Raw genomic sequence first — 24,460 nt, 5'->3', positions numbered from 1 at the left:
ACTGCGCCACCTAGGCACCCTCTGAGGCGAGTACTACTATTTCCCCCTTTCACAGAGAAGGAAACTAAGGCACAAAGGTGTTAAGGAACTGGCTTAAAATCACCCAGCTACTGAACAGTGGGCTGTGACTCTGACACAGACAGCCTGGCTGTGGAGTTCAAGCTCTCAGCGGCCTACTGCTCATCCTGGGAATGGCTTCCAAACCCTGGAAAGGGCAATGACCCCCAGGAGACTTTGGAAGGTCATAAAGTAGGACACTGAGAATTGCAGAGTAAAGCCTTTGAATCTCAGATGAGCAGCACTCCACAGTAAGGTCCTAGCACTCGGGGACAGAAGTCCCTTCAGTAACTGGCAGTGGCTGTCCTACTGATGACTCCTCCAAGCCCGAGGCTGACAGACGGGCACCCAGGCTCTGCCCTGCTGGGTCTGCCTTATACTCCAGAGGCTTGTGGTACCCCCATAAGTGAAGTCCTAACCCAGGCCCAGCCCACAGCTGTCTTCCCCAACACTCAGACCTGTACAGACCATTCCCCCCACTTTCTGGGCTCCACCTCTGGAGCGAGAATGTGCCCCCATCTAAAGACAGGCCTGGTGTACTAAGTACTTGACATCACTCTCTGATTTGTTAGGACCCTTTCCACCAGAGCCCCTCCGGGCTGTTTCTCGTGCTCCTTCCTTGGAGCTCCCAACCACCCCCTCCACAGCCTCAGCCTGCTCCGGGTGCCTGAAGTAGGAGGGCCCAAGGTGTTGGCTTGGTCTCTGGACCAGCTTGGCCCAAGGGTGAAATTCCCATGGCTCCAAGAGCCACTGCCCTTTGCTGCCTGTGAGCCTTTCTTCATGCTGTCTCCTCAGACGTGAACAGCAGTGAGGCCAGACTGGCTCTGCCCCAGCTCTGCAGCAGGAGGAAGGGGGCCAAGCCCAGGTGTCCTTGAGCCACCAGCCCAAAGGCTTCTGCTACCTGAATGCTGCAAAGAGGCAAGCAGACACCAGTTTAGATGCAATTTTTTTTCACTTATGTCAAAGAAAGTAAGAAATCAGAGATTCAAAACAAACAAAAAATACTATAATTCCCCCCCACACACACACACACAAACTTTTTTTTTTTAACAGACAGGCCAGGTCCTGCCAGGCCTTATTCCCCATTAAATGCCCCAAGGTCACCGCCCCCCAACCCCCAGCCCCACTTGCTCTGGAGTCCTGTGAGCAGTGGGAAGCTGTCCTCTGGGTTTGGGCTTCAGACTCGAGCTTCAGCCCGGGCAGGAAGAGTCATGACACTAGCGCCAGAGCACGACCTTCCTGGCCTGGTCCACGCTCACCACATGGCTCCCCGAGGCACACCAGGCCACAGCGTTGATAGCAGTGCTGAGGACAGGAAGGGACAGGCTTCAGGGAGGCATCAGAAGCCGGATCTGCAGCCTGGGTTCTGCCCCTCATTATGGGAACCAGGAATTTTGAGGCTCTCTCTGAGCCTGCTGCCTCTCCTATAAAATGGGCTCACAGAGCTGTGCACACAGGAAAGAACCTTGAGAACTAAGAAGGGCTCAGGGGTGGGGGAGGATGTGGGAACAAGGGCTGGGGACTCCAGGGTCCCAAGCATGTCATAACTCGGAACTTGCTGAGCAGCCCTGGGGCCGGGGATCAGGGGGGAGGGGAGGGCAATGGCCCTGTGGCTGAGGTGGGGGGTGGGGGCTGTGCTCACCAGTGGGGTCCCCGCAGACTACCCTCCAGCTTGCCGGTGTCTACATTCCAGATGTAAAGGGCTCCATCCCAGGAACCTGCCAGCGCATAGCTTCTGTCCGGGCTGCAGTGGCCACAGCAGAGCAAGCAAGGGATGACCAGAAGTGAGGACACACACATGCAGACACAGACGTGTCCACGCAGACACGGACCTACGCGGTCAGGTGGGGCACACTTAGGGACAGGCCCACGCTCTCACAGACACACCTGAACACAGCTTTGGTCCAATCAGAACCGCACCTGAAGCCATCAGCCCTGAGGACACAGAGAATCAGGGTCAGAATGAACATGGCCGCTGGTCCCTGCCCTCAGGAGCTTCAAGAGCTTCCTCCCTCCATCAAGAGCTTGGGACACTTCGACAGGCCCTAGTCCGGAAGGGCCTCCAGGATGGGTCCCCCACTGACAGGTCCAGAAGGGCCCTTAACAAAGGATGAGAAACCCAGCTGCCCCAGCCAAAGCCACAGTGTCAGGGAGCCCGGGGCAGGTACCTGAACACCTGGCGGATATTGCTGACACGAAGGTCAATAACCTTGAGCGTGTCATCTCGGGAACAGCTGAGCAGATGCAGCTGGTCATAGCTGAGGTTCAGGGAGGTGACCCGGCCCTGCACAGGGATGACCTGGGTGCAGCAGGGGACCCTGAGGATTGGAAACAGGTAGGGATGAGGAACAGCCCACCGAGGCCACTCCTGACAGGTTAACAAAGTCAGGCGGTGCCCCCGGGTCTCAGATCACTAGGACCAGGTCTGCAGCTGGCTAATCTCCCTTCTCCCACTGTGGCCAGCCCCTCCCAGAGGAACTTAGCCAGCCTCTGAGTGGAAGCTGGGGCCTCGAAACCCTGGGGTCACTAAAATAAGTGCTGGAGAGAAAACAATGAGAGCTGCCTTTCAGTGTGTGAGAGAGAGCAGAGGGTTTCCAACAGCAGTCACCGCACACCCGGAAGGAGGACCTAGAGACAGGCTTGGCACTGGCTCCAACACTGGCTTTTATAAATCACCCAAACCCAGTGGTGGGCTCTAAAGTGAAAGAACAACTAGAACTTTGTTTCCTTTGATTAAAAGGTAGTAACTACGTAGAAAAGGGGGCTCCTCCATTTTGGTTGATGAAGCCCAGGCCAAGTCCAGCAGCTGCACCAAGAGTCACTAAAAAGGTGCCATAGGTCCCCAGAGGCAGCAGAGCCTTCAAGGGGCCACACTTAGCACTTCCCTGAGGTGCCTCTGTGGCTGCATGGCCAAAGAAAGGAAAGAGAACACAGGAAGCCTGCCCCCATGCCTCAACCACGCACAGCCCATGCTTGTCACCTGCTGTCCCAGAACCGGATCTTCTGGTCATAGTGGCCACTAATGATGACATGGTCCCCACATACCACATCATTACAGTAGGAAAGGACATTGATGGTCCTGGAGCCTGGGGACCAAGGAGCAGAGCCCTAGCCTCAGAAAAAGGTTGTTGGAAGCCATCCCACAGGACATCCAAAGAAGCTGAGGTCCAAAAGCCCCAGAGGAGTACCTGTCCTCCCCACACTAGAAGCCAGGTCCCGTTTCCCCGCCCAAAGCCTGAGGTCACCAAGAAACCAGGCAGAAAGCATTATTGGGGAGGAGAGGAGAGGCCATGGGAGGTTTCATCCCAAATGCCTGTGAAGTTTAGAGCCATTCCAGAGCACAGACTGAGGTATCCTTGAACCAGTTTGGGGGTGCCAGCAGGTAGGGAAGGGGAGGTAGGGGCTGGGCCTCACAGTAGGCACGACCGAGGTCCCACTCCTTCACCGTCCGGTCTCGGCTTCCAGTCACCGCCTGATGCCTCGTTAGCTTGAATTTGGCAGCCGTCACCTTGTCTGTGTGTCCAGACAGTGTCTCCTGCCCACCCCCATCCCACATATGGATCAAGGACATTGCCAAGACCCAAGGCACGACCTCTGACCCCCAGGGCTGCCTCCTCAGTCAGGCCTTACCTTGGACTGTACCTCCCCCACCTTCCAGATCTGGGCGGCCTGATTGTAAGTAGCTGCTAATACCTGTGAGCCCTGGAAAGATGGAAGGGGAAGGCGAAGGCCCTTAACCTGGACCTGGACAGAAGCAACATCCCTCAGGCCAGAGAGCTGGGGCAGGGACTGCCTTAGAGCTTCCCAGATCATCCAAGCAGGGAGAGCAGCCTCCAGGCCCAGGGAAGAGTTGTGTAGCAGCCAGACGGACTGGTTCTAGGACACCCACGATGTTCCCTTATGTCCCAGAGCCCCCACCTGCCCAGGGTGGAGAGCGGGTTGGGGAGCCCACACAACAGGCACACCATGTCACTGAGGCTAAGTCCCCTCACCGAAGGGTCGAAGTCCACACTGGTGATGCTGCCACCAGCTCCTTCAAGGGTTTGGTTGGCCTCCAGACGACCTGGGGGTACCGGAAAAGGACAGGTGAAATGAAATCACTAACCACATGAAGAGGAGAAACTGGGAAGATTAGTCTCTCCCAAGTTAGAGGAAAGAATTCTGGGGGCCTGGGCTGGAGACTGTGCCTTCCCAAACTGCCACTGGGGGCTCTGGGGGCAGCTGATCACCTCACAGAGCTGCAGAGGACCAGAGAGAAGGGACTGTCCCCAGGTCACACAGCAAGCCAGCACCAGACCTTTCTCTAGGAAGCCTCTAGGAAATGATTGTGACTCCCCACCACATCCGCCTCTACAAGCACAGGGTAGACCATTGACACTCATCTCCTGAGTTCTGAGAGCTCAAGTGATACCAAAGAGGAAGTCACCTGCTGGACCCCAGGGACCTGTTTCTCAAGGGCCTATCCCTGCAGAATCTAATGAGAAGGGACCCCCATTTCCCCTAACAGGAACCATCTGAGCCGGGCCCTCCCCGTCCCGCAGACCTGGATCCCAGCAGCTAGGAGGCTCAGACCAGAACTCTTGCCAAGGGGTCATCTGGCCACCGCCCACAGAAATGTTACATGTGAGGAAACACAAACAGATCTAAGACTTTCGACCACCAAGCAGCAAGCTGAGGGTGGGCTCTGGAGAGAAAGCACGAGGTTGGCCCATAGAGGAGAAACCCTCACCTCCCACAACATTCCAGAGCTGGATGAGGCGGTCAGCCCCTCCGGTGGCCAGGAGGCTGCTGCTGGGACCAAAACAAACAGCATTGACCTCGGAGAGGTGGGCATCCTATGGGGAAAAAAGAGGCTGGTGCCTCTGGTCCCCACCACACACACCTCTCTGCACACACTCACAGGCTCTCTCTCACACACACCCCTGCGGCTTTCCCATAGTTCCCTGCCTGGCCTCCTGACCTCCCTCCCCCTCCAGCCCATCCCCGGTTACTAAATGCTGAGAGGGTTCTGCCACTGGCTGGGAAAGGAAACGTGCGCTCTAGCTGAGGAGCCAGCCTTGTCTCCCTGGCTTCTGTGGAGCACCCCTGGGGCCTACACTCCCCACACAGGAGCCTCGGGCATGTGGTGCAGCCCCTCCCTTACCAGCACATCCTGCACTTGGGTAGGAGGTCGGGCAGCCACACACACAGGGATGCTCTGATATCGCTGCTCAGGAGCTCCCCCAACCGAGTGGCCTCTCCTCTTCTTGAAACTGGGCAGGGGGCAGGTGTGAGGAAGGCATCTGGCAAGGCCTTCTGACATGGGAGTCTCACACTCCCGAGGCAGCAACAATGGAAAGCAGACAAGACAGGTGGCAGAACATGGCCTGGGGGGGGGGGGGCAGCCAGCTTGCTCCCAACCCAGCCTCTGACCCCAGGGGTCCCGGTGAAGACAGGAAAGGCACAGAGGCAAGGAGAAGTTGGTGGATATGGGGCAACCTCTGGGCTGCGGTTTCAGTCCGAGCCTTGCTGCCACTTGGCTCTGGGACCCTGAGCAAGTCCTGACGCATCTCAGCCTATTTCCCAACTGAGTGGTAGTTCCTATCCAGGCTTGGGCTGGAGAGCCTGGTTCCCCGGGAGGACCACGGCTGAGGGACAAAGTGTGGAGGACAGCCAGGAAGGGCCTGGAAATGAGGGAAATGAGGTCTGGGAGAGGCAGCAGAGATTCACACAGACAGCTGGGCGAACACATGCACGGACAGATCGGGACACACACAGACCAAGCCTGGACTCCAGAAGCCTGCCACGGGCCTCCGAGAGGCCCACACCCTTCACACACCTGTGGGTGCACACATACACTTACTCCAGAAGCTCCTTCACCACATCCACACAGCGGGAGAGTGTCAGGGAGGTGGCAGAGGCAGATCTGGGGTGGAGTTAAGAGAGACTTGCTAAGGGACTGGCCAGGGAGTGTTTGGGCAACAGCCATTCATCCCTACACCCTGCTGGGGACCCTGAGGCTCATAGGCCGTTGAGCCTGGGACAAGAACTCAGCTCCTCCACGAGCAGGAGAGCGGGATGACCCACCAGCAGTCCCAGGAAGGCGGAGGCAGGGAGGGATTTAGCAATAAAGTCTCCTGAAGTTTCCACCATGATGGTAAGAACTGCCCCCTGACAAAAGTTCTGGGGAGGCTGAGCTGGGGCATATTGGGGAAAGGGTGAGGTGTCCTCGCGCTGGGATAGCACAAGGCTGGAGGATGGAGGGAGGTAAAACCTAGGCCCACTGAATGACCTCAAAAATGTCCAGAAGATGTGTCCTGGGATGACTTGGCCCACCAGGGCTTCCAGGACTTTGGGGACCAGCATCCCATGCCCTCCCCAGAGTTCTTTCACTGCCCCCAGGCCCAGACACCAGTGACCTGCAAGGAAGGGCTGAAAAAGAAGGCTTCGAGTTGGTGAATGGAGCGAGGGTGTGGGGAGGGCAGCTTCAATGACAGACAAATGGAGACGAATGGGGGAGACTGAGGGGAGAGGCCCTCAGGGATGGAAACCCCAATCCCTGGGCTTCGAAGCCCATGAGAGCTCACATCTATACATGCTCACATGTTCACTCGCACTCTGATATGCTCCCCCAAGGTTGTACACACGTGTGCCCTCATGTCCCTGTGAGTTGCACACCTTTGCCAACACACATATGCCTGTGACAGCTGAGTCCTAGGCCTTGCCCACAGTTCCCTGCTGGTGACACCCATTCACCAGAGTGATGCCCCACCCCCAGAGCTCCGGTCCTGAGAAGGAAAGAGGCATGGGGGTCCCTAAGGTGGCAATGACCCCAAGCTCCAGGCACTGGAGATCAGACCCATCCTGGGTGGCCTGAGCTGTACTACAGCTTCTCCCCAAACTCCTCTCAACCCAAGAGCTCAGCCCAAGGCCCTGGAGGAAGACTCCAGAGTGGGGCCCAGCTCAGAGCCCTGGGACAGTCCTCACCTGAAGGGTCTCTTCCACTTGTCACCAGCCTCACTCTTCAGGGATAGGGGCTCAGCAGTCGGGGCCAGAGTCTCAGCCTCCTCTCTGATCCCCTGGCTTACACTGTGTGGGCTCCTGGGAGAGGGAGTGAAACTCAGGAAAGTCAAGGGACCAGCACCCCTGCCTCCAGCACACAACACGGTGAAGAGAGGTTGGTGTGGGCGCACGTGCGATGGGCAGGCCTGCTGTTTCCTACGGCCAGAACACAAGAGTCCGCATGTGTCCTGTAGACTCAGTCTACATGGGGGCTCCGTGAGGACCAGGTTGTGGGTGGGGCAGAATTGCAGGCAGAGCCCTGAGAAAAAGGGTCCCTTAGAGCAGCGGGGCCGAGGCTGACCGAGCAGGACCCGGCGCATCCCCACTCTTACTCGCTGATGCTAACTGTCCGCTTGGCAGCCTTCTTCAGCTCCAAGGACACCTGAGCCTGCTTGGCCCTGGAGGTGAGAAGCATCCAGATAGCCCTACCCCGGCCCGACGCGGCAAGCAGAGGTGCCGCGCGGACCGTGCCCACCCCCCACAGCGCCGCGCCTCCGAGGGTCGGGGCCAAGCGCGCTCACTTCTCGAGGCGCTCAAGGCGAAGGTTGCGCTCCGCGGCGGCGCGCGCCTTGCGCTGCACGAGCCGTTCGAGCAGGTCCCGCGCCTCCTCCTCCAGCCTGCGCAGGGCCGCCTCCTGGAGCCTGGCGTGCGCGCGCAGCGCCTCGTAGGCTGCCCGCTGCGCTGCGTTCAGCTCCCGCTGTGCGTCCACTTGCCGCGCGTGCCGCGCCCTCGCCTCCTGCAGCTCCGCCACGTGCGCCTCCAGAGCTGCCAGCCTGCAGGAGGGGGGACCCTGTGTCACCGCGTGGTGGCGCCCGTCTCAGAGATGGGACACACTGTCCCTCTCATGCAGCCAGGCAGGTGACTAAGCCAAGCCTCCAACCAACTACGTAGGGAAAGTTCTCGGGCCGTGCTGCAGACACTCAGGAGCACCCCGTCCCCTCTTCCCCGGCAGAGACGGCCCGAGCCACCCAGAGATGGGCGCGATCCCCCCTCGCGCTGGCCCGCGCCTACCTGCTTTGCCGCTCCTCCAGCGTCGACTCCAGGGCGCCCAGGGCAGCGCTCTTCTCCACTACCTGGTAGGCCATCTAGGAGCGGTCGGGGGCGGGAGGGGGGCGGGAGGTGGACGGGAGCGCCTCGATGGGGCTCCCACCGCGCCTTGCCGGCCGGACACCACTGGAACAGTCTGCTACTCCAGCCACCCGCGGTCTTACAGAACCGGAAGTAGAGGCTCAGACAGCTTTAGGATCGTGCAGGGGAACGCACTGTTGTTTTTGTGCAACAGTGAAAGGACCTTAGGCTCTGGAGTCTAACAGCTAAATTTCGGTACTGGCAGTGCCACTTATTTTCTCTGTGACTCCAGGGTAGTCATTTAACCTCTCTGACCTGCTGTTTCCTCACCTGTAAAGTGGGAATGATAGTACTTTCCCTTCTCCGGGAATGTAGAACTATTAGGAGGAGTAATATTTCAGATAATAGCAAATGTTTACAGAGCACATGTGTGTCATGCCCCTGTTCTGAGTACTACACACATACTAACTCTTTCAATCACCATAACAACAGCAGGAGATAGGTACTGCCATTTTCTCCATTTTACAGACGAGAACACTGGCACAGAGAGGTTATGTGTCTTGACAAAGTTACACAGCCAAGTGGCAGGCCACCTAACATGATGCTCCAAGTACAGGACAGGTCCACAGGAAAAGTTCAAGGGATGTGGGCTCTGTTCCCCAAGCTCTAACCCTGGCCTACCCAAGCACAGATTCTAGAGAGCAACCAGGAGCCTTAAGCAGAGACACAGGGCAATAACAAGAATGGGCTGTGGGAGCATGGAGACCAGACTGAATACTGGAGCTGCCCCCAGCCCGAGAGTGGGGGTGAAGGTCAGCTCATCTATGCCCCTGCCTCATTCAGCTGTCCTTCAACCAACAGCTGGGAAAGCCACAGATAGGAAGGTCGAGTCCCACTTTTTAGAACTGAGACAGACTTCAGGCGAAGAAGTTCCTACCAGTGTGACAAGAGGAACATGAGGAAATAACCAAAGCTGGGACTCTGGTTGCTATCTTGTTCCTATGTTCTCACGTGGGCCTGGTGAGGGACGGATTGAGGAGCAAGGCCAGGGCTGCTCCCCTACACTGACATACCTCCCTGTGTGAGTGCTCCCACACCTGCCTACCTTGCTAGCTGGCCCAATCCATAATGTTTGTAATTCCTTTCACCACGGAGCAATCTGACCTCCACTTCTGCTTCCTGGCCTGTCATTTCCTTTCATTGCTATTTTGTAACACAGTATTTGGGGGGAGGTTTTTCAAAATCCAAATAATAGAGATGGAAAACAGATGAGTGATTGGTTGCAGGGTTAGGGATGGTTGGGGGAGAGGAGTGAGCTGCGGCCAAAAAGGGTAGCAAGAGGGAGATCTTTGTAGTGATGAAATCGTGCTGTATATTGCTGGTCACACACATCTACATAGGGGACACCATGACAAAGAAATACACGTACATCTCATACCAATATCAGTTTCCTGATTTTGTGTACTATAGTTACATAAGAAGCAGCCATCTTTACAACTTCCCATGATCTATAACTCTCCCCCACCAAGTAAGTTAATGATAACGATATATGCTTGTTGCAATATCCGAAACAGTACTAAGAATTAAAGAAAAAGCCACTCCCCATTCCCTGCACATCCAATGGGAACTGACTGGGAGCCATTGGGCCAGGGAGGAAGTGCTAAGGGGGTTCGTTGAAGTGTCCCCGACAAAGGGGAGTATGAGTTCAGAGACAGGGAGAGGGGCAGGAGGCTGGAGAACTCCACTGGGAAGGCTAAAGGGCTCTGGAAGTTATATACGAAGCTGACAATGGGAGAGACAGTGGGGGGGGGGGTTCCACTTCTTTACTCCATGGGCTTCTGTTCTCTTGAAATGTTCACAACCTTGTATGTCCGTATTGTCTAAGTGTGATCTTTTTGTTAATAAAATATATCACTCTGGGGGTAACTGCCTGGCTCAGTTGGTAGAGCATGGGATGCTAAATCTCAGGGTTGTGAGTTCAAGCCCCACACTGGGCATGGAGGCTACTTAAAAAATATGTGTGTGTGTGTATACATACGTACATACATACACGTATCTCTCTCTTTCTCGCTGTGAGTGCTGTATGGAGAATGGATGGGAGTGCCAAGGGAGGCATCATCCAGGAAGAGATGAGGGTAACTTGGGCCATGCCAACAGAGTTGATGGGTTTAGAGGCAGGATCCATGATCTGATGACTACTAGCTCAGGATGAAGGGCCAGGAGGGACCAGAGGTGCCCCCTCAGTTTCCAGCCAGTGACTACCAGTTGGGGTGGAGGGTCTACCTCGTCCATCATTTAGTCTACAAATATTCACTAGTATGGACTGTGGAGACAAACCCCAGAGTTAAGCGGAAGCAAACCAAAGGCATCCCAGGCCTTGAGGATCACACAGCCCAGAAAGTGCCTCAAATGTCAGGCTGCAACTACAGCAGGGCCTCTGAGGGAGAGGCTCTCACTGGGTTCGAGACCCACTCCCACAGTTGTGGGCAAGTAACGTGGCATGCTGTCACCAGACACGTGTTTATGGCCTATCAGTATCCTCCACTGGACTGGAAGCAACCTGGGGCCAGGTCTTGTTCTTGGATATGACAACTGCCAATAAATCTTTGTTGAAAGAATGAATGGAGATCACTGAAGGCGGGTTTGTGTGGGAGGGAGTACAAATCCTGGCTCCACTTCTCTAAGCCTCCAATTCCTGCTCTAGAGTTGCAGAGGAGTAGCTGAAACAAGGCTTAGCCCAGCACCTACAGGCATCCCCTCTCCATGTGCAGCTGGCCACGTACTGTGGGGGAGATGGTGAATCTTACTTTTTGCTGACCAAAGAGTGTGGTGCTCAGGAGAGAAGGCTGGGCCAGAAACGGGTCTTGGAGGCAGCAGTCTTTGAGGTGACAGGAGTCTGTGAAGCCACCCAAGCTCCAGGGAACACCCGCATTGAAAGGGAGGGAGAAAGGAGCCAGAGAAGGAAGTGCAGAAGCAACCGCTACAGAAAAGAGAAGAAAACCAGGACAATGTGGCAAAACTGAAGCCAAAACACCCCACAGGGTGGGGGCAGCAGTGTTGGGTGGAAGCAGCACCCCCTGCCGTGGTGGGGGGCCAGCCTGCTCATCTAGTTTGCCCATGTGCACGGTGCATCAACCAGAGCCAGGCCCCGGGTTTGGGGGAGCAGGATGCGAACAGAGCTGCCAGGACCATCTGGAAGGGGGAATAGACGTCATCTGGCCTTGTGCACCTCCTACTCTTCTCTGAGCTCTCACCTCACATCCTCTAGCTGCTGCTGGAGACCAACTCTGCCTGTGTTGCCAGAACCAAGCTGAGGAGCACTGTGGCACTGAGCTTGGGGAATGTCTCTCACTTGCTGGACCACTTGGACCACATCCCCTTGCCCCCAGAGTCCTGGATCCTGGCCCCAGGCCATTCTCTCTCAGACCTCTGCCCAGCCTACCTCACCACAGACCCGCCGGAGCCCCTCCTCCTCCTCTTGCCACTTCATCCTCAGAGTGGTTGGTGATGGGATTTCATCTGAGTCAGGCCCCGAGTCCTCCTCCCTGCCAACCAATAAGAGAATGGTGTTCATTTCCCTCCGTTCACCCACAGGATGAACATGAAAAGCCTGAAACCAAAACCATGAACTTTCTCCTAAGGAAGGTGGAAGCCAGAAAGCCAGTAGAGAAAAGAGCAAGTCTCCCGAAACTGGAACTGCCCATGACTCCCCTGCTCTGGGATTTCCCCACAGGCCTTGGGTTCCCTAGCTAGGACCTTCTTTCAGAAGCACCTCCCAGGGGCACCTGGGTGGCTCAGTCAGTTGAGCGTCTGCCTTCGGCTCAGGTCATAATCCCAGGGTCCTGGGACCCAGCCCCACATCACGCTGCCTGTTGCTGCTCCACGGAACCCAGCTTCTCCCTCTCCCTTTGCATGTCACTCCCCTTGCTTGTGTGTGTGTGCAAGCGAGTGAGCTCTCTGTGTCAAACTGATTAATCTTTATTTTAAAAAAAGAAAAGAAGAAGAAGCCCCTCCCAGCTGTGAGGCCCAACCCACTCCTGGTTCTCATCTTCACTCCCCCTTTGGAGTATATAGCAAGACCTTTCCTTGAGGTATCAGGTAAGGGTCAGGGAGACAAAAAAAGAGGAGGGGAAAAGACAGGAGTGTGGGGTGGGAAGGGAAGAGATGAGACAAATACAGAGATGGACTGAGAAATGTGGTGGAGAAAGGACTGTCTAAGCAGCTGGTGTGGAGGAAGGTTCAAAAGCCCACCTCCTCCCTCCCCTGGGTAGCAGCTACGGACCAGTGAGATGCCCTGGAGAAAATGAACCCAGCATAGTGGGGGCAGGGTCCAGGCATAGGCAGCCCATTGTACCCAGGAACACTCACACTCACCAGGGGCCCTGCAGGGTAGTGGGAGTGACATCATTTGGCTCTGGCTGCAGCTTCTCTGAGATCCAGGCCAGCAACTCAGCCTTCTCTAGGAGACGGTTATCTAGGGGTAGGGGAGGGTGAGCCTGGGGCAGAGAAAAACAATTTCCAGCAGACTCCAGGCCTACCTCTCTGGCTGGGAGGGCTGTAGGAGGAGCCCAGGGATGCAGAATGGCATGGCTGCTGGCAGGCTGGACTCTGGCCTCTGTCTGAAGGTGTCTGTGGGCTCTCCCAAGACCTGCAGTCCTGGCACAGCCTCCTCCCAGTACCAGCCCACAGGTCCTCCCAGGGGAAGACTAAAGAAAGACAACCACTGCAGGGGAAGGAGATGGCTGGCCTCACCGACCCCTTTGGATCCTGAGGGAAGGAAGGGGCCAGAGACTGATTCAGCCTTGTCCCACAGCAAGTCTTTGCCCCAGAGAGTGATGAAATAAACCCAGCTCCACCTGCCTCTGGCCTTTGGCAAATTACTTCCCCTCCAGGGGCTCTAACTTTCTACTCTGAAAAACAATCCTGTCTTCCCCAGGGTTGGGGTAAGGTTCCCCCAGGCCAGAAGAGAAAGTCCTTGAGCAACTATTCAGCAGACCTCCTTGAATTTGGTAGTTTTTTGCTACAGACCCTGGAATATCTCCGTCCACCCCCACCACACTCACTTCCTCTTTTCTCACCAGTTCCGTAGGTGGGGGCAGTGTGTGGTAAGCCCAGGCCTAGCTCCTCAGCTCCTTTCCTTCACTCAGTGTCCTGCCTGTCACCTCAGCTGGGGTCACTGGCCTAGTTCTCGCACAAAACCCCACCCCAGCCCTCAGGGCACTGCACTGCCCCCTCCCCCAGCAAATCTAAAGAAGATGCCATTTTGCCCAATTTATGGGCGAAAAATCTGAAGCTTACAACCCACCCTAGACCACATAGAAAACTGGAGCTTCATTATGTCTGATCTCAGCCCTCTGGGTCTCTACAGTCTCACGGACTGCAGCTCTTGGGGAACAGGGGTAACTTCTCCCTCAACTTGGATGGTTCCATTGTCCATCAGAGCAGTGAATAAGTGAGGCTACCTGGAGGCAGGAGGCTGGCCTCACATCCCTGAGGGAGAGGACCAGCAGCCTAGAGGGTTGCAGGGAAATGGCCCAGGACAAGAGCTGCAAATTCAGTTTAGGGGATAAGGGGGGAGATAGTTAAGCAGCAGCCAAAATTAGGACCAGTGTTGGAGCTGGTGGTATAGTGGCTGTAATCCCCCCAACCATGACCCTGGACATACAACCTCGAATGACCAGGGGCACTTACACAGATGCACCTGTTCACCCTGGCTTGAACTGCCGTACCCACTCCTGACCAGCCCCCCACCCCACAGAAACACCTAAGTATGACTTCTTGGTCTCAGCCAGCAGCCTGGAGCCCCCTGTTTCTCCCTCAGGCTGGGGTTGCCCAAGCACAGAGATGCTCCAAAAACCTGAGCCAGGATCACTTAGCAGTGGCGAAGCCTGAGACTCTGAGCTTTCTCCATAGAGATTCAGAGTTTAGAAGTAGCTGCTCTCGGAGTTCTTTCATTGGGTGACAGGGACCAAGTGGATCGACTAAGTTGTACCTTGGGAACTGCCCCGGGAGGGGGGAGCATAAGAGACCCTTTAAAAAACAACACTAGCTAACAAACCCGTACCCGGGAGACCCAGTCCAGGAGAGGCGGGCCCTGAGGGGTTAGGAGGGCAGGAGCACCGGGGGGAGCTGGGTCCTGGAAGGGGCTCTAAGCAGTCCGGCCTGGAAAGGGCAGGAACGGAGGCTAGTCAGAGGTGGGGCGTTTAACAGACAGAGCGACCTCCAGGCCCACGGATCCGAAGGCGAGAAGGCTGTTCTGCACGCGGCTCTCAGCCCGAGGAGCCGGACAATCCCCTGTCCCCGCGCCCGGATCCCCGTTCCCTCCACTGCCGTCTTGCACGGCCCCCGCGGCGCACTCACAGGCCGGCACCAGCTCCAGGAAGAGGGCCTTCTGCGCGCGGTCCCGCTGCCGAAGCTGCCGCACTATGTGGCGTTTCCAGCGGGCGTTCGGCACGCCGAGGGGCCCGGACCCCGCCATCGCCGCTGTCCCGCCCGCACCGCGCGCCTCTCCCAAGGAAGGAGGCGCGACCGGGGCGGGGCCTCTGGGGGACTCCGTGACGTCGGCGGGCGGCCGCGGCGGGGACTCCCCAAATCGCGCTAAGAGCGTCCGCCGGGGGTGGAGGTTGGGGTGGGATGGGGGTTGCGGTGGGGGTAGGGGTGGGGGTGTGGAGAAAGCCGCACAGATGTGCTGGGAAAGCCGCCCCAGGGCCGCACCAGAAGTTCTCACCTACGTCCGCCGCCGTGACCCGGGGCGGAGGTCGCGGCCTCCGAGGCAGCTTCCCCCACGCCCATGCGCGTGCTCGCGGCCGGCCGCCCGGTCGGTGCCCTTAACCCCTCGGCGCCGAGACCGCGTCCGGAAGTGACCGACGTCGCCGACGGACCCTCCGGCCGGGGCGCGCCCTGAGCTAGGGAACTAGAGAGCCCTCACGCGCGGACCCTGCCCTGGAGGCGTTCCGGATCCGCGAGGGGAGGCGACGCAGACACGAGGCCTGCACAGCGTGACGGCGAGCTGAAGCGCGGAGAAGGAAGGGGCTGAGGGGAAGAGGCGCCGCTTTCGGACGTGACGGCGTTTGAGTTGGAACGGGAGGGCTGCCATAGGTCGGTGCTGGCCGGGAGGAGAGAGGAAAGGATTCCAGGCGGCGGGAAGAGCAAGTGCAGAGGTCTGATGGTATAAAAACTCCCAGGGGATAGAAACTCGTGGAAGGGCAGGAAGCAGAAGAGCTCCTGTGCAGAGCACGGTTTAGGCGCTCAGTTCTTCGCAGAAAATAGAGGTCTCTGAGAGTGAAGGCGTGCAGCTGATTCCACCTGGCAATCCCTGGCCCAGAAGGGAGAAGCAGCTGGCCGGAGGTTGCACAGGAGCGGGTGGCTAACCTGGCCGGCAGCCCGGTGTCCCGTCTCCGGGCTCAACCGTTCGCTCTCGTGGGGCGGCCTCTGGGGGAGTAGCAGCAGCTCCTGCGGGTACACTTGACGGTGAACCATGGGTTGCAGGGAACTGCGATAAAACCGTGTCCAGCAAGGCCCCTGTCCAGAGCTGTGCGGACACGCCGGGTGTGAAGAATGAAAGGAGGGATTCACCAGACCCAGCCTCACCCTGCTCTCGGCGAGTGACTGCAGACCTGTCTACGGAAACGGAGAGAAATCGCTATTTAGGGGAGCCGCACAGGCCCTGGAAGTGACGGGTCTTTTGAGATGTTGCATGGTGGGATGGGTGGCAGGAGTTGGGAGGCAGTAAATGCAGTGACATCTCAGAATAATGTACCCCTGCTATGCTTTGAAACCACCATGAACTGAGCTCCGTCCCCCACATTTCCCTTGCACAAGCGCCTTTGGAACACCTTCTCCTCTAGTCCTCCCTACTCCTACTCATGGGCCACCTCCTCTGGGAAAACTTTCCTGCCCCTTCACTAAGTGAAGGCCTTTCTGACCTGAGCCACATTCCAAGCCTAGCCTGTCTGTTGAAGGAGGGAGTGTAGGTGGTAAGAAGGCATGCCCAGGAGACTCCATGACCATGGAGACCCAGAGCCGGTTGGTGACAGTGAAGAATTCCTTTTAGGACTGAGTGACTCTCAGGTGCCTGGAGACACCCTCATAAGTCTGTGTGCATTGAAGAATGTGTTAACAGGGCTCTGCTTGGCGGTGAGAAACAGAGGTGGTATTTCTCTCAAGTGAGGACTTGTTTGGGGGTGAGGGGTTCCTAACCCTCTTTTGACTCACAAAATACTCCTAGGAAATTTGAAATCATTTGTCGTTTTTCAATAATATGATAAAGAAGTGATGATTTTGACTAAAAACATTTATCTTCTATCTTTAGAATATAAGAGATTATGTTATAAAGATTGATTAAAATCTTAGATAACATGCATAGGACAACACATTCCCATTTTTCACATTTAACATGCTGTTTCATTCATCATTATGGAAGAAAAACGTGATTTGATGACAATATATGTAAAAAGTGACTAAATCATAATTTGGAGACCTAATGTGGTTTAGAATATGTAGTTGGCTCTTGAACAACATGGGTTTCAACTGCACAGATCCACTTCTCTATGGATTTTTTTCAATAAATACGGTACTGTATGATGAAAGAAGAAGAAAGGCCAGGCTTTGTGGTGACTTGGCTACTGAGACCTCGGAGTCTCCAGGCAGAATTCCTGAGACACAGATTGTAACAATCCTACAGCTCCCTTCAAGGACTTTCTTTAATGTTTTGCCACCATAGCTTTGCTCTTGTTAGTGTTACTTCCCTCTGACAGCCATAAACACCCTCCCCCCAAAGATATATGTTAGCAATTACCTTCCAAGCATATGGCCCACTAGTATACAACTGAAGGGTGTCAAGACTAATGTTTGCTAGACGGGGGTAACTAACTGTATCTTAGCAACAGCTAGCCACCCAAGCCCCTGAAGGCCTTGCTTCCAAATTCCTTACACTTTTGCTCTAACCTCCACTAACTAAAAAGTGTTTAATCAGTCACTCCCTACAAACACAAGTGCAGCTCTTTCTGCCCATAGGTCCTGTTCCTATGCTATCATAAAAGTACCTTTTTACACCAAAAACATCTCAAAAATTCTTGACCATCTGCTCATGGCCCCATATCACTGTAAATATATTTTCTTTTCCTCATGATTTTCTTAATAACATGTTCTTTTCTCTTACTCTATTATTAGAATACAGTATATAATACATACAATATACAAAATATGTGTTAATCAACTGTTTGTGTTATTGGTCAACAGTATACTATTAATTATTAAGTTTTAGGAGAGTGAAAAATCATAAGTGGCTTTTTTGCTGTGCAAGGGTCGGTGCACTTAACCCCCATGTTGTTCAGGGGTCAACTGTGGTTTATAACTTACACCTGGATTAGGGATCTCCCAGCAGCCAGAGTGACTGTTTAAAAACCTAAATCAGCTCATGGCACTCTTCTTTAAAACCCTCTAAAAGGTTTTCCAGCATATTCCATCCAGCATATTCAAAACAAATCTCAGATCCTTTGTCATGGCCTACAAGGTCCCACTCACATCTCTGACCTTATCTCTTTCTACCCTGTGAACAAAGCCTTATTCACAACACTGAATAACTGCCTCACTCATTCCACGTTGGCACCTTTGCCTGGGATATTCTCTATTACTGGTGCTCTTCCTTCAGATCTTTTAAGAGCTGACACAGCCCCTTTTTTCCCCTGTTCATCCACTCTGAAATAGGCTTTATTCCAATCAATGTCTACAACATCATCTAATTGTTCTTCCTTTCAGAGCACTTATCACTCCCAGAGAGGATCATTTTTCTGTGCTTGTTCAGTTGTTTTTGATCTATCTTTCCAGCCTGTCTGGAAGATTCAGGAGAGCCAGGACCAAGTCAGCTTTGATCCTGGCACTGTCTTCAGCCCTAGAACAGGACCTGGCACCAACTGAGAAGGTGATCCATAAATATTTATTGCTGTTGCTGTGGCATCAAAACTATACAAAACCAATTTTAATGGCCCAATGCTTAGAAGTTGTGAATTCAAAATTGTGGCTATATTGGGTGCCTGATGGCTCAGTCAGTTAAGCGTTTGACTCTTGATCTCAGTTCCAATCTTGATCTCAGGTTAGTGAGTAAAAGCCCTGTATTGGGCTTCATGCTAGACATGGAGCCCACTTAAAAAAACAGTAGGGAACATCTGGGTAGCTCAGTCGGTGAAGCGTCTGGTTTCGACTCGGGTCATGATCCCTGGGTTCTGGGATTGAGTTCTGCATCAGGCTCCTTGCTCTTCAGGGAGCCTGTTTCTCCCTCTGTCACTCCCCTGCTTGTGTTCTCTCTCTCTCTCTTTCTGACAAATAAATAAATAAAATCTTTATAAAACAATAATTTAAAAAAACCAAAATGGTAGCTATATCTAATAGAAAATAATAAATCACATGCACACAGCCAAAAATTTAAATAGTACAAGCGTGAGACTTTTTGCCTAACACCATCATACTGGTCAGGAGGGAACAGGCTGTTCTATGGTATTTTGTTTCTCTATTATTTAATACATCTATTTCTTAGTAGTGCTCATGATCCTTTTACAAACTGCAGGGGCACTTGGGTGGCTCAGTCAGTTAAGTGCCCAACTCATGGTTTTGGCTTGGTCATGATCTCAGGGTCATGATATCAGGGTTCTGATCTCAGGGCAATTGTATTGAGCCTCATGGGTGCCACACTCAAAGGGGAGTCTGCTTCCCCTGTTCCTCTCCTTCTGCCCCTGCTCTCTCTCTCTCAAATAAAAATAAATCTTTAAAAAAAATTTACAAGCTTCAAGTGAACAACAAAATTTAATTTGAATGGGTTTTTTTTAAGATTTTATTTATTTATTTGTGAGAGAGAGATCACAAGTAGGCAGAGAGGCAGGCAGAAAGGAGGAATCAGGCTTCCCGCTAAGCAGAGAGCCCGATGCGGGGCTCGATCCCAGGACCCTGGGATCATGACCCATGCCGAAGGCAGAGGCTTTAACCCACTGAGCCACCCCAGTACCCCTAATTTGAATGTTTTTATCAGTTGTGTACTTAATGTATCTTAATGTAACCAATTAAATTAACTGAAAGACAGAAAAGAAAGAAAATACACAAAATATTTCATGTTGGGAAGACTAAAAATAAAAATATAATTTACACAAATAATGAATTCATTATTTTCCAACTGAAATCCCAATTGCATACCTTTTTTACAGAACTTGACAAGTTGTCTCTGACACTCATCTCAAAAGAGAATACCTGAGAAAAAATATTTTAAGAATAGGAAAAGCTATTATAATGAAAATGGTGTGCTGTTGGTTCGGAAATAGTCAAGATTAATAACAGAATAGAGACCAAAAATAGATCCTCCCCTGTAGGGATTTAATATGTGATGAAGGTGGAATTTCAAATAAGTAGAAAGAGGGGTCTAGTCAATAATTTACTAAGGACAATTATTTATCCAGTTAGAGAAAAATGCATAGTGAGATTCCTTATTTCACACCATATGCAAAAAGAATAAATTCCAAATAGATACTACATTATGACTTATACATATACAAATGATAAATATATTAGAAACAATCAGGATAATTTATCTATAACATTGGGATAGGGAAGACTTTCCTAAACAACACCAAAACCTAAAAATTATCACAAAAAAGGTAGATATTTTAAACATATCAAAATGTAAAATTTCTGAATAAAAGACACATGCCCTGGGATGCCTGGGTAGCTCAGTTGGTTAAGCATATAACTTTGGCTCACGTTGTGATCGCAGGGTCCTGAGATCAAGTACCATGTTGGGCTCCTTGCTTGGGTGGAGCCTCCTTCTCCCTCTGCCTGCCACTCCCCTTGCTTGTGCTTGCTCTCCATTTCTCTCTTTCTGACAAATAAATAAATAAAATATTTTAAAAAAGAAAGACATCATACCCTATCAAAATTCAAAGAGACTTTCTTGCAGAAGAGAAAATCCCAGTCCTCAAATTTGTATAGAATCATAAGACGTCCTGAATATTCAAAGCAATCTTGACAAAGGACAGAGTTGGAGGACTTCACACTTCAAAATGTACTACAAAGCTACAATAGTTAAAACAGTGTGGAATTGGCAAAGGATAGACATATTGACCACTCGATTAGAGTTGAGATCCAGAAATAAACCCATATACCTATGGCCAATTGATTTAAAAAAATTTTTTTTTATTTATTTGAGAGAGAGAGCGCGCATGAGCCAGGGAAAGGGGCAGAAGGAGAAGCAGGCTCCAGACTAAGCAGGGAGCCCGACATGGGGCTCAATCCCAGGACTCTGGGATCATGACCTGAGCTGAAGGCAGACTCTTAAATGACTGAGCCACCCAGACACCCCATGGCCAATTTCAATTCACCCCATGAATTTTTTTAAAGGTTTTATTTATTCATTTGAGAGAGTGAGACAAAGACAGAGAGCACAAGCAGGGGGAGAAGCAAAAGGAGAAGGAGAAGCAGATTCCCTGCTAAGCTGGGAGCCTGACATGGGGCTCAAACCTGGAGATCATGACCTGAGCCGAAGGCAGATGCTTAACAATCTGAGCCACCCAGGTGCCCTGGCCAATTGGTTTTTGACAAGGATGCCAAGTTCATTCAGTGGAGAAAGAATTGTTTCTTGTACAAAAGGTGTCAGAGCAACTGAATTTCCATATGCAAAAGAATAAAGTTGGACCCTTACCTCACACCATGTACAAAAGTTAATTCAAAGTGGATCAAAGACCTAAGCCTAGGAACTAAAACTACAAAACTCTTTGAAGAAGCATTGAGAGAAATCTTCATGACTATGATTTTATGGTTATGATATCAAAAGCACAGACAACAAAGGAAAACATAGATTGGCCTTCATCACAATTAATAACTTTTGTGCATCAAAGGAGACTATCAAGAAAATGAGAAGACATCTGACAGAATATTTGCAAATACATATCTGATAAGGGTTTGGTATCCAGAATATATAAAGAACTAAAACTTGGGGCACCTGGTGGCTCGATTGGTTAAGTATCACACCCTCTTGGTTTTGGCTCAGGTCATGATCTCAGGGTCATGAAATCAAGCCCGTGCTCATCTGGGAATCTTCTTGAAAATTCTCTCCCTCTGCTCCTCCCCTGACTCACTCTCTCTTCCTCAAATGAATAAATCTTTTTTAAAAAAGAAGTTAATACTCAGAGTTGGTAAAGGAAATGGAATTCCTCTGGTGGGAGTGTAGATAGGTCTAACCTCTTGGGAGAGCACCTGGGCCGTATAACACACATGCACCCCCTTGGACCCAGCAGCTGCACTGCAGTGTATGTGAATGGTCCAGACACTTAGGGTTTGAACGGAGTGAGTTCATCTATAGCTAATGGGGTTCTGGGGCCCCCGACCTTTCCTACACACCACATACACACACTGTTTATTGCTTCACAGGGAAGACAGAATTTGGGATGACATGAACTGAAGCTACACTCACCAAACGTGTAGTGATTTGGGCTTTCTTTCTTTTTATTATTTAAAAACTTCACTTCTTGGGGTGCCTGGATGGCTCAGTGGGTTAAAGCCTCTGCCTTTGGCTCGGGTCATGATCCCAGGGTCCTGGGATCGAGCCCCAAATTGGGCTCTCTGCTCAGCAGGGAGCCTGCTTCCCTTCCTCTCTCTTTGCCTTCTTCTCTGCCTACTTGTGATCTCTGTCAAAAAAATAAATAAAATCTTTAAAAAAAAAAAAAACTTCACTTCTTTATTTCAAAGCAAAAATAAAAGACCCTCCCAACCATTTCCAAAAAACCCCAATAATAGTAACAATAAATCCTGCTAGAAACCATAAGGAAGCACTAAGAGTTTGAATATTACATTCTACAAGTATGCTGTTTGGATTTTTATTTGTTTTTTAAGCTGGTGACAATACACATATTCTTTTTTTAAAGATTTTATTTATTTATTTGATAGAGAGAGAGATCATAAGTAGACAGAGAGGCAGGCAGAGAAAGAGGGGGAGGCAGGCTCCCTTCTGAGCAGAGAGCACAATGCGGGGCTCTACCCCAGGACCCCAAGACCATGACCTGAGCCGAAGGCAGAGGCCCAACCCACTGAGCCACCCAGGTGCCCCCTATACATGTATTCTTAAAAACCTTAAAAGTACAGCTAAAGGATTTTGCTTAAAGTTAGGGCTGTTTTTTTGTTTTTAAGTTTTTATTTATTTGAGACAGAGAGAGAACACAAGCAGGGGGTTGCAGGCTGGCAGAGGGAGAAGGAGGCTCCCCACTGAGCCGAGACCCCGATGCAGGGCTTGATCCCAGGACCATGGGATCTCGACCTGAAACAAAGGCAAACACATAACCAACTGAGCCACTCAGTCACCCCTGAAATGAAGTATTAGAGGGCTACTTCAAAATACTGTGGTAAGGGGCACCTGGGTGGCTCAGTGGGTTAAAGCCTCTGGCTCAGGTCATGATCCCAGAGTCCTGGGATCAAGCCCCACATCCGGCTCTCTGCTCAGCAGGGAGCCTTTTTCTTTCTCTCTCTGCCTGCCTCTCTGCCTCCTTGTGATCTCTGTCAAATAAATAAATAAAATCTTTAAAAAAAAAAATAGGGCACCTGGGTGGCTCAGTGGGTTAAGCCACTGAGTGGGTTAAGCTGAAGGCAGCGGCTCAGGTCATGATCTCAGGGTCCTGGGATCGAGTCCCGCATCAGGCTCTCTGCTCAGCGGGGAGCCTGCTTCCTCCTCCCTCTCTCTCTCTGCCCGCCTTTCCGTCTACTTGTGATTTCTCTCTGTCAAATAAATAAATAAAACCTTAAAAAAAAAAAATACCGTGGTAGGACCATGCAGCAATCCTTTGGAGAGTGATGCTGTCCCTTCTGTAGTCTAGCAAAAGTTGAGGGACCAGGTTCAAAAGTGATCATACTTCCAGGGTTGTAATTTGGGCATCATTCAGTGTGAGCTAGTGTGCACAGTGCTTTGAAATGGGCAGGAAAGGAGAAAGTGACCACTTTATTCTGCAAAGTCAGGTGAAAGTTATGTGAATGAGAGGAATACAAACTTCTTTGGTAGATGAAATATAGCAGAAGTGGAGTGGGAGGAAGTGGCCAGAGGGTCCTTCACAAGGAAGTGCCTCAAGATGTTAAGTATGTTTGATTTCAGATGTGGTCAAGGAAAAATCCAGAAGCTTCCACGGTACTCCCCTTCCTTCCCGGCAGCAGGCAGGCCCCATCTTGCCCCTCAGCGAGCTGGCACAAATCGAAGGCCGTCAGGCTCCAGGAAGGCAGGTGGCTGTGAAATTCCCAAGGCACCAAAGGGACTGGGTACTGGAAAGGGTGGAGACACCAACTGGAAAGGCTTCATGGGGAGGGGACCATAAGGTAGAGGAGAAGGAGGGGACAGTTGCGAAGACAGTTGGGATCTCCTCTGAAGCCTCCTCATTGAGGCCCCACCCTTCGTTGAAGGATGAGGGACAAGGGACAGAGTAATTCGGGCCCAGTTTCTGCCTGCCCCTCCCTGATAATTACAGGGATGCCTGGCTGGCTCAGTCTGTGGTGCATCCAACTCTTGATCTGGCCATGAATTTGAGCTCCACCTTAGATACAGAGATTACTTAACAACAACAACAAAAAAAAATAGGGGAGCCTGGCTGGCTCAGTTGGTAGAACATGTGACTCGATCTCTGGCTTGTGAGTTGAGCCTTACCTTCAGTGTAGAAATTACTTAAAAACAGAATGTTTTAAAGATTTATTTATTTTAAAGGGTGGGGGAGGATCAGGGGAAGAGGAAGAGACTCTCAAGCAGACTCCTGCTGAGATGGGGGTGGGCGCCTATCTCACCACCTTGAGATCATGACCTGAACCAAAAATCGAGAGTCCGAGGCTCAACCCACTGAGCCACCCAGGCTCCCCTAAAAATAAAATCGTTCTTTTTTAAAGAAGTGATTAATTATATTAAACTTAAAATATTTTTTAAATTAAATTAAAATTTTTATTCTTCCATGGCACTTAGCCAAATGTCAAGCGTTCGGTGGCCACAAACTAGAGGCTACCATATTAGTGCAGATACAAAACATTTCCATCACCACAAAAGGTTCACTGAACAGCAGGAAGAGAAATGGGAGTCCCAGCGAGGGTGATCCCTGTGAGGGCAGTCTTCAAGGAGTGATGCGGGTGAGGTGCAAACATTAGCGAGCGGTGTTCTTTCTAAAACTCAGCCCTAACAGCACTATTTTCCTGTAACAGCTACTGCGTGACTCCTGCATGCCTCCAGCCCACAAGCCCCGGCTCAGAGCGCTGGGCTCCGCGGCTTCACTGCCTTTCCCGGCCCCGGCAAACT

At 52.1% G+C, this 24,460-nt stretch overlaps 1 protein-coding gene and 1 long non-coding RNA gene across 8 annotated transcripts; one reads left to right on the top strand and one right to left on the bottom strand.

Moving 5' to 3' along the window:
- Positions 1-1,041: 1,041 nt before the first annotated feature.
- Positions 1,042-14,992, bottom strand: ATG16L2 (autophagy related 16 like 2). 6 transcript variants are annotated; one of them, XM_059410118.1, is made up of 19 exons: positions 14,527-14,992; positions 14,231-14,328; positions 12,541-12,640; positions 11,609-11,711; positions 8,110-8,183; positions 7,620-7,871; positions 7,431-7,496; positions 7,024-7,137; positions 5,900-5,962; positions 5,201-5,309; positions 4,787-4,892; positions 4,050-4,120; positions 3,688-3,759; positions 3,472-3,592; positions 3,038-3,143; positions 2,226-2,375; positions 1,945-1,992; positions 1,700-1,801; positions 1,042-1,362 (listed from the first exon to the last, which is right to left on the bottom strand). In XM_059410118.1, exons 4-19 carry the CDS (start codon positions 11,654-11,656, stop codon positions 1,275-1,277), a joined length of 1,590 nt encoding a protein of 529 aa, XP_059266101.1. In that variant the 5' UTR covers positions 11,657-11,711; positions 12,541-12,640; positions 14,231-14,328; positions 14,527-14,992; the 3' UTR covers positions 1,042-1,274. The 6 variants fall into 6 exon arrangements, with proteins under 6 accessions (XP_059266101.1, XP_059266114.1, XP_059266096.1 ...); XM_059410131.1 differs by lacking the exon at positions 14,231-14,328 and having other exon boundaries at positions 14,894-14,992; XM_059410113.1 differs by lacking the exon at positions 14,231-14,328 and having other exon boundaries at positions 14,527-14,739.
- On the top strand, positions 7,880-24,453 carry LOC132024161 (uncharacterized). Of its 2 annotated transcripts, XR_009406186.1 has the most exons (4): positions 7,880-8,174; positions 17,995-18,088; positions 23,285-23,409; positions 24,367-24,453. It is a non-coding gene; the product is annotated as an uncharacterized LOC132024161 (long non-coding RNA). The 2 variants fall into 2 exon arrangements; XR_009406185.1 differs by lacking the exon at positions 23,285-23,409 and having other exon boundaries at positions 24,367-24,448.
- The last annotated feature ends 7 nt before the right edge of the window (positions 24,454-24,460 follow it).

This window comes from Mustela nigripes, chromosome 1 (genome assembly GCF_022355385.1).
Source record: "Mustela nigripes isolate SB6536 chromosome 1, MUSNIG.SB6536, whole genome shotgun sequence".
NCBI classification, from domain to species: Eukaryota; Metazoa; Chordata; class Mammalia; order Carnivora; family Mustelidae; genus Mustela; species Mustela nigripes.
The sequence above is the reverse complement of the archived record's forward strand: the minus strand, read 5'-3'. Positions and strand labels throughout refer to the sequence as shown.

Excerpts from the sequence above, each read along its gene's own strand:
- ATG16L2 (XM_059410113.1), bottom strand. The coding sequence starts at position 14,644 with ATGGCGGGGTCCGGGCCCCTCGGCGTGCCGAACGCCCGCTGGAAACGC. Across the intron at positions 5,963-7,023 it reads AAGTGGAAGAGACCCTTCAG|ATCTGCCTCTGCCACCTCCC; the intron begins GTGAGGACTGTC and ends ACTCCACCCCAG. Across the intron at positions 1,993-2,225 it reads AATATCCGCCAGGTGTTCAG|GGCTGATGGCTTCAGGTGCG; the intron begins GTACCTGCCCCG and ends CTGTGTCCTCAG.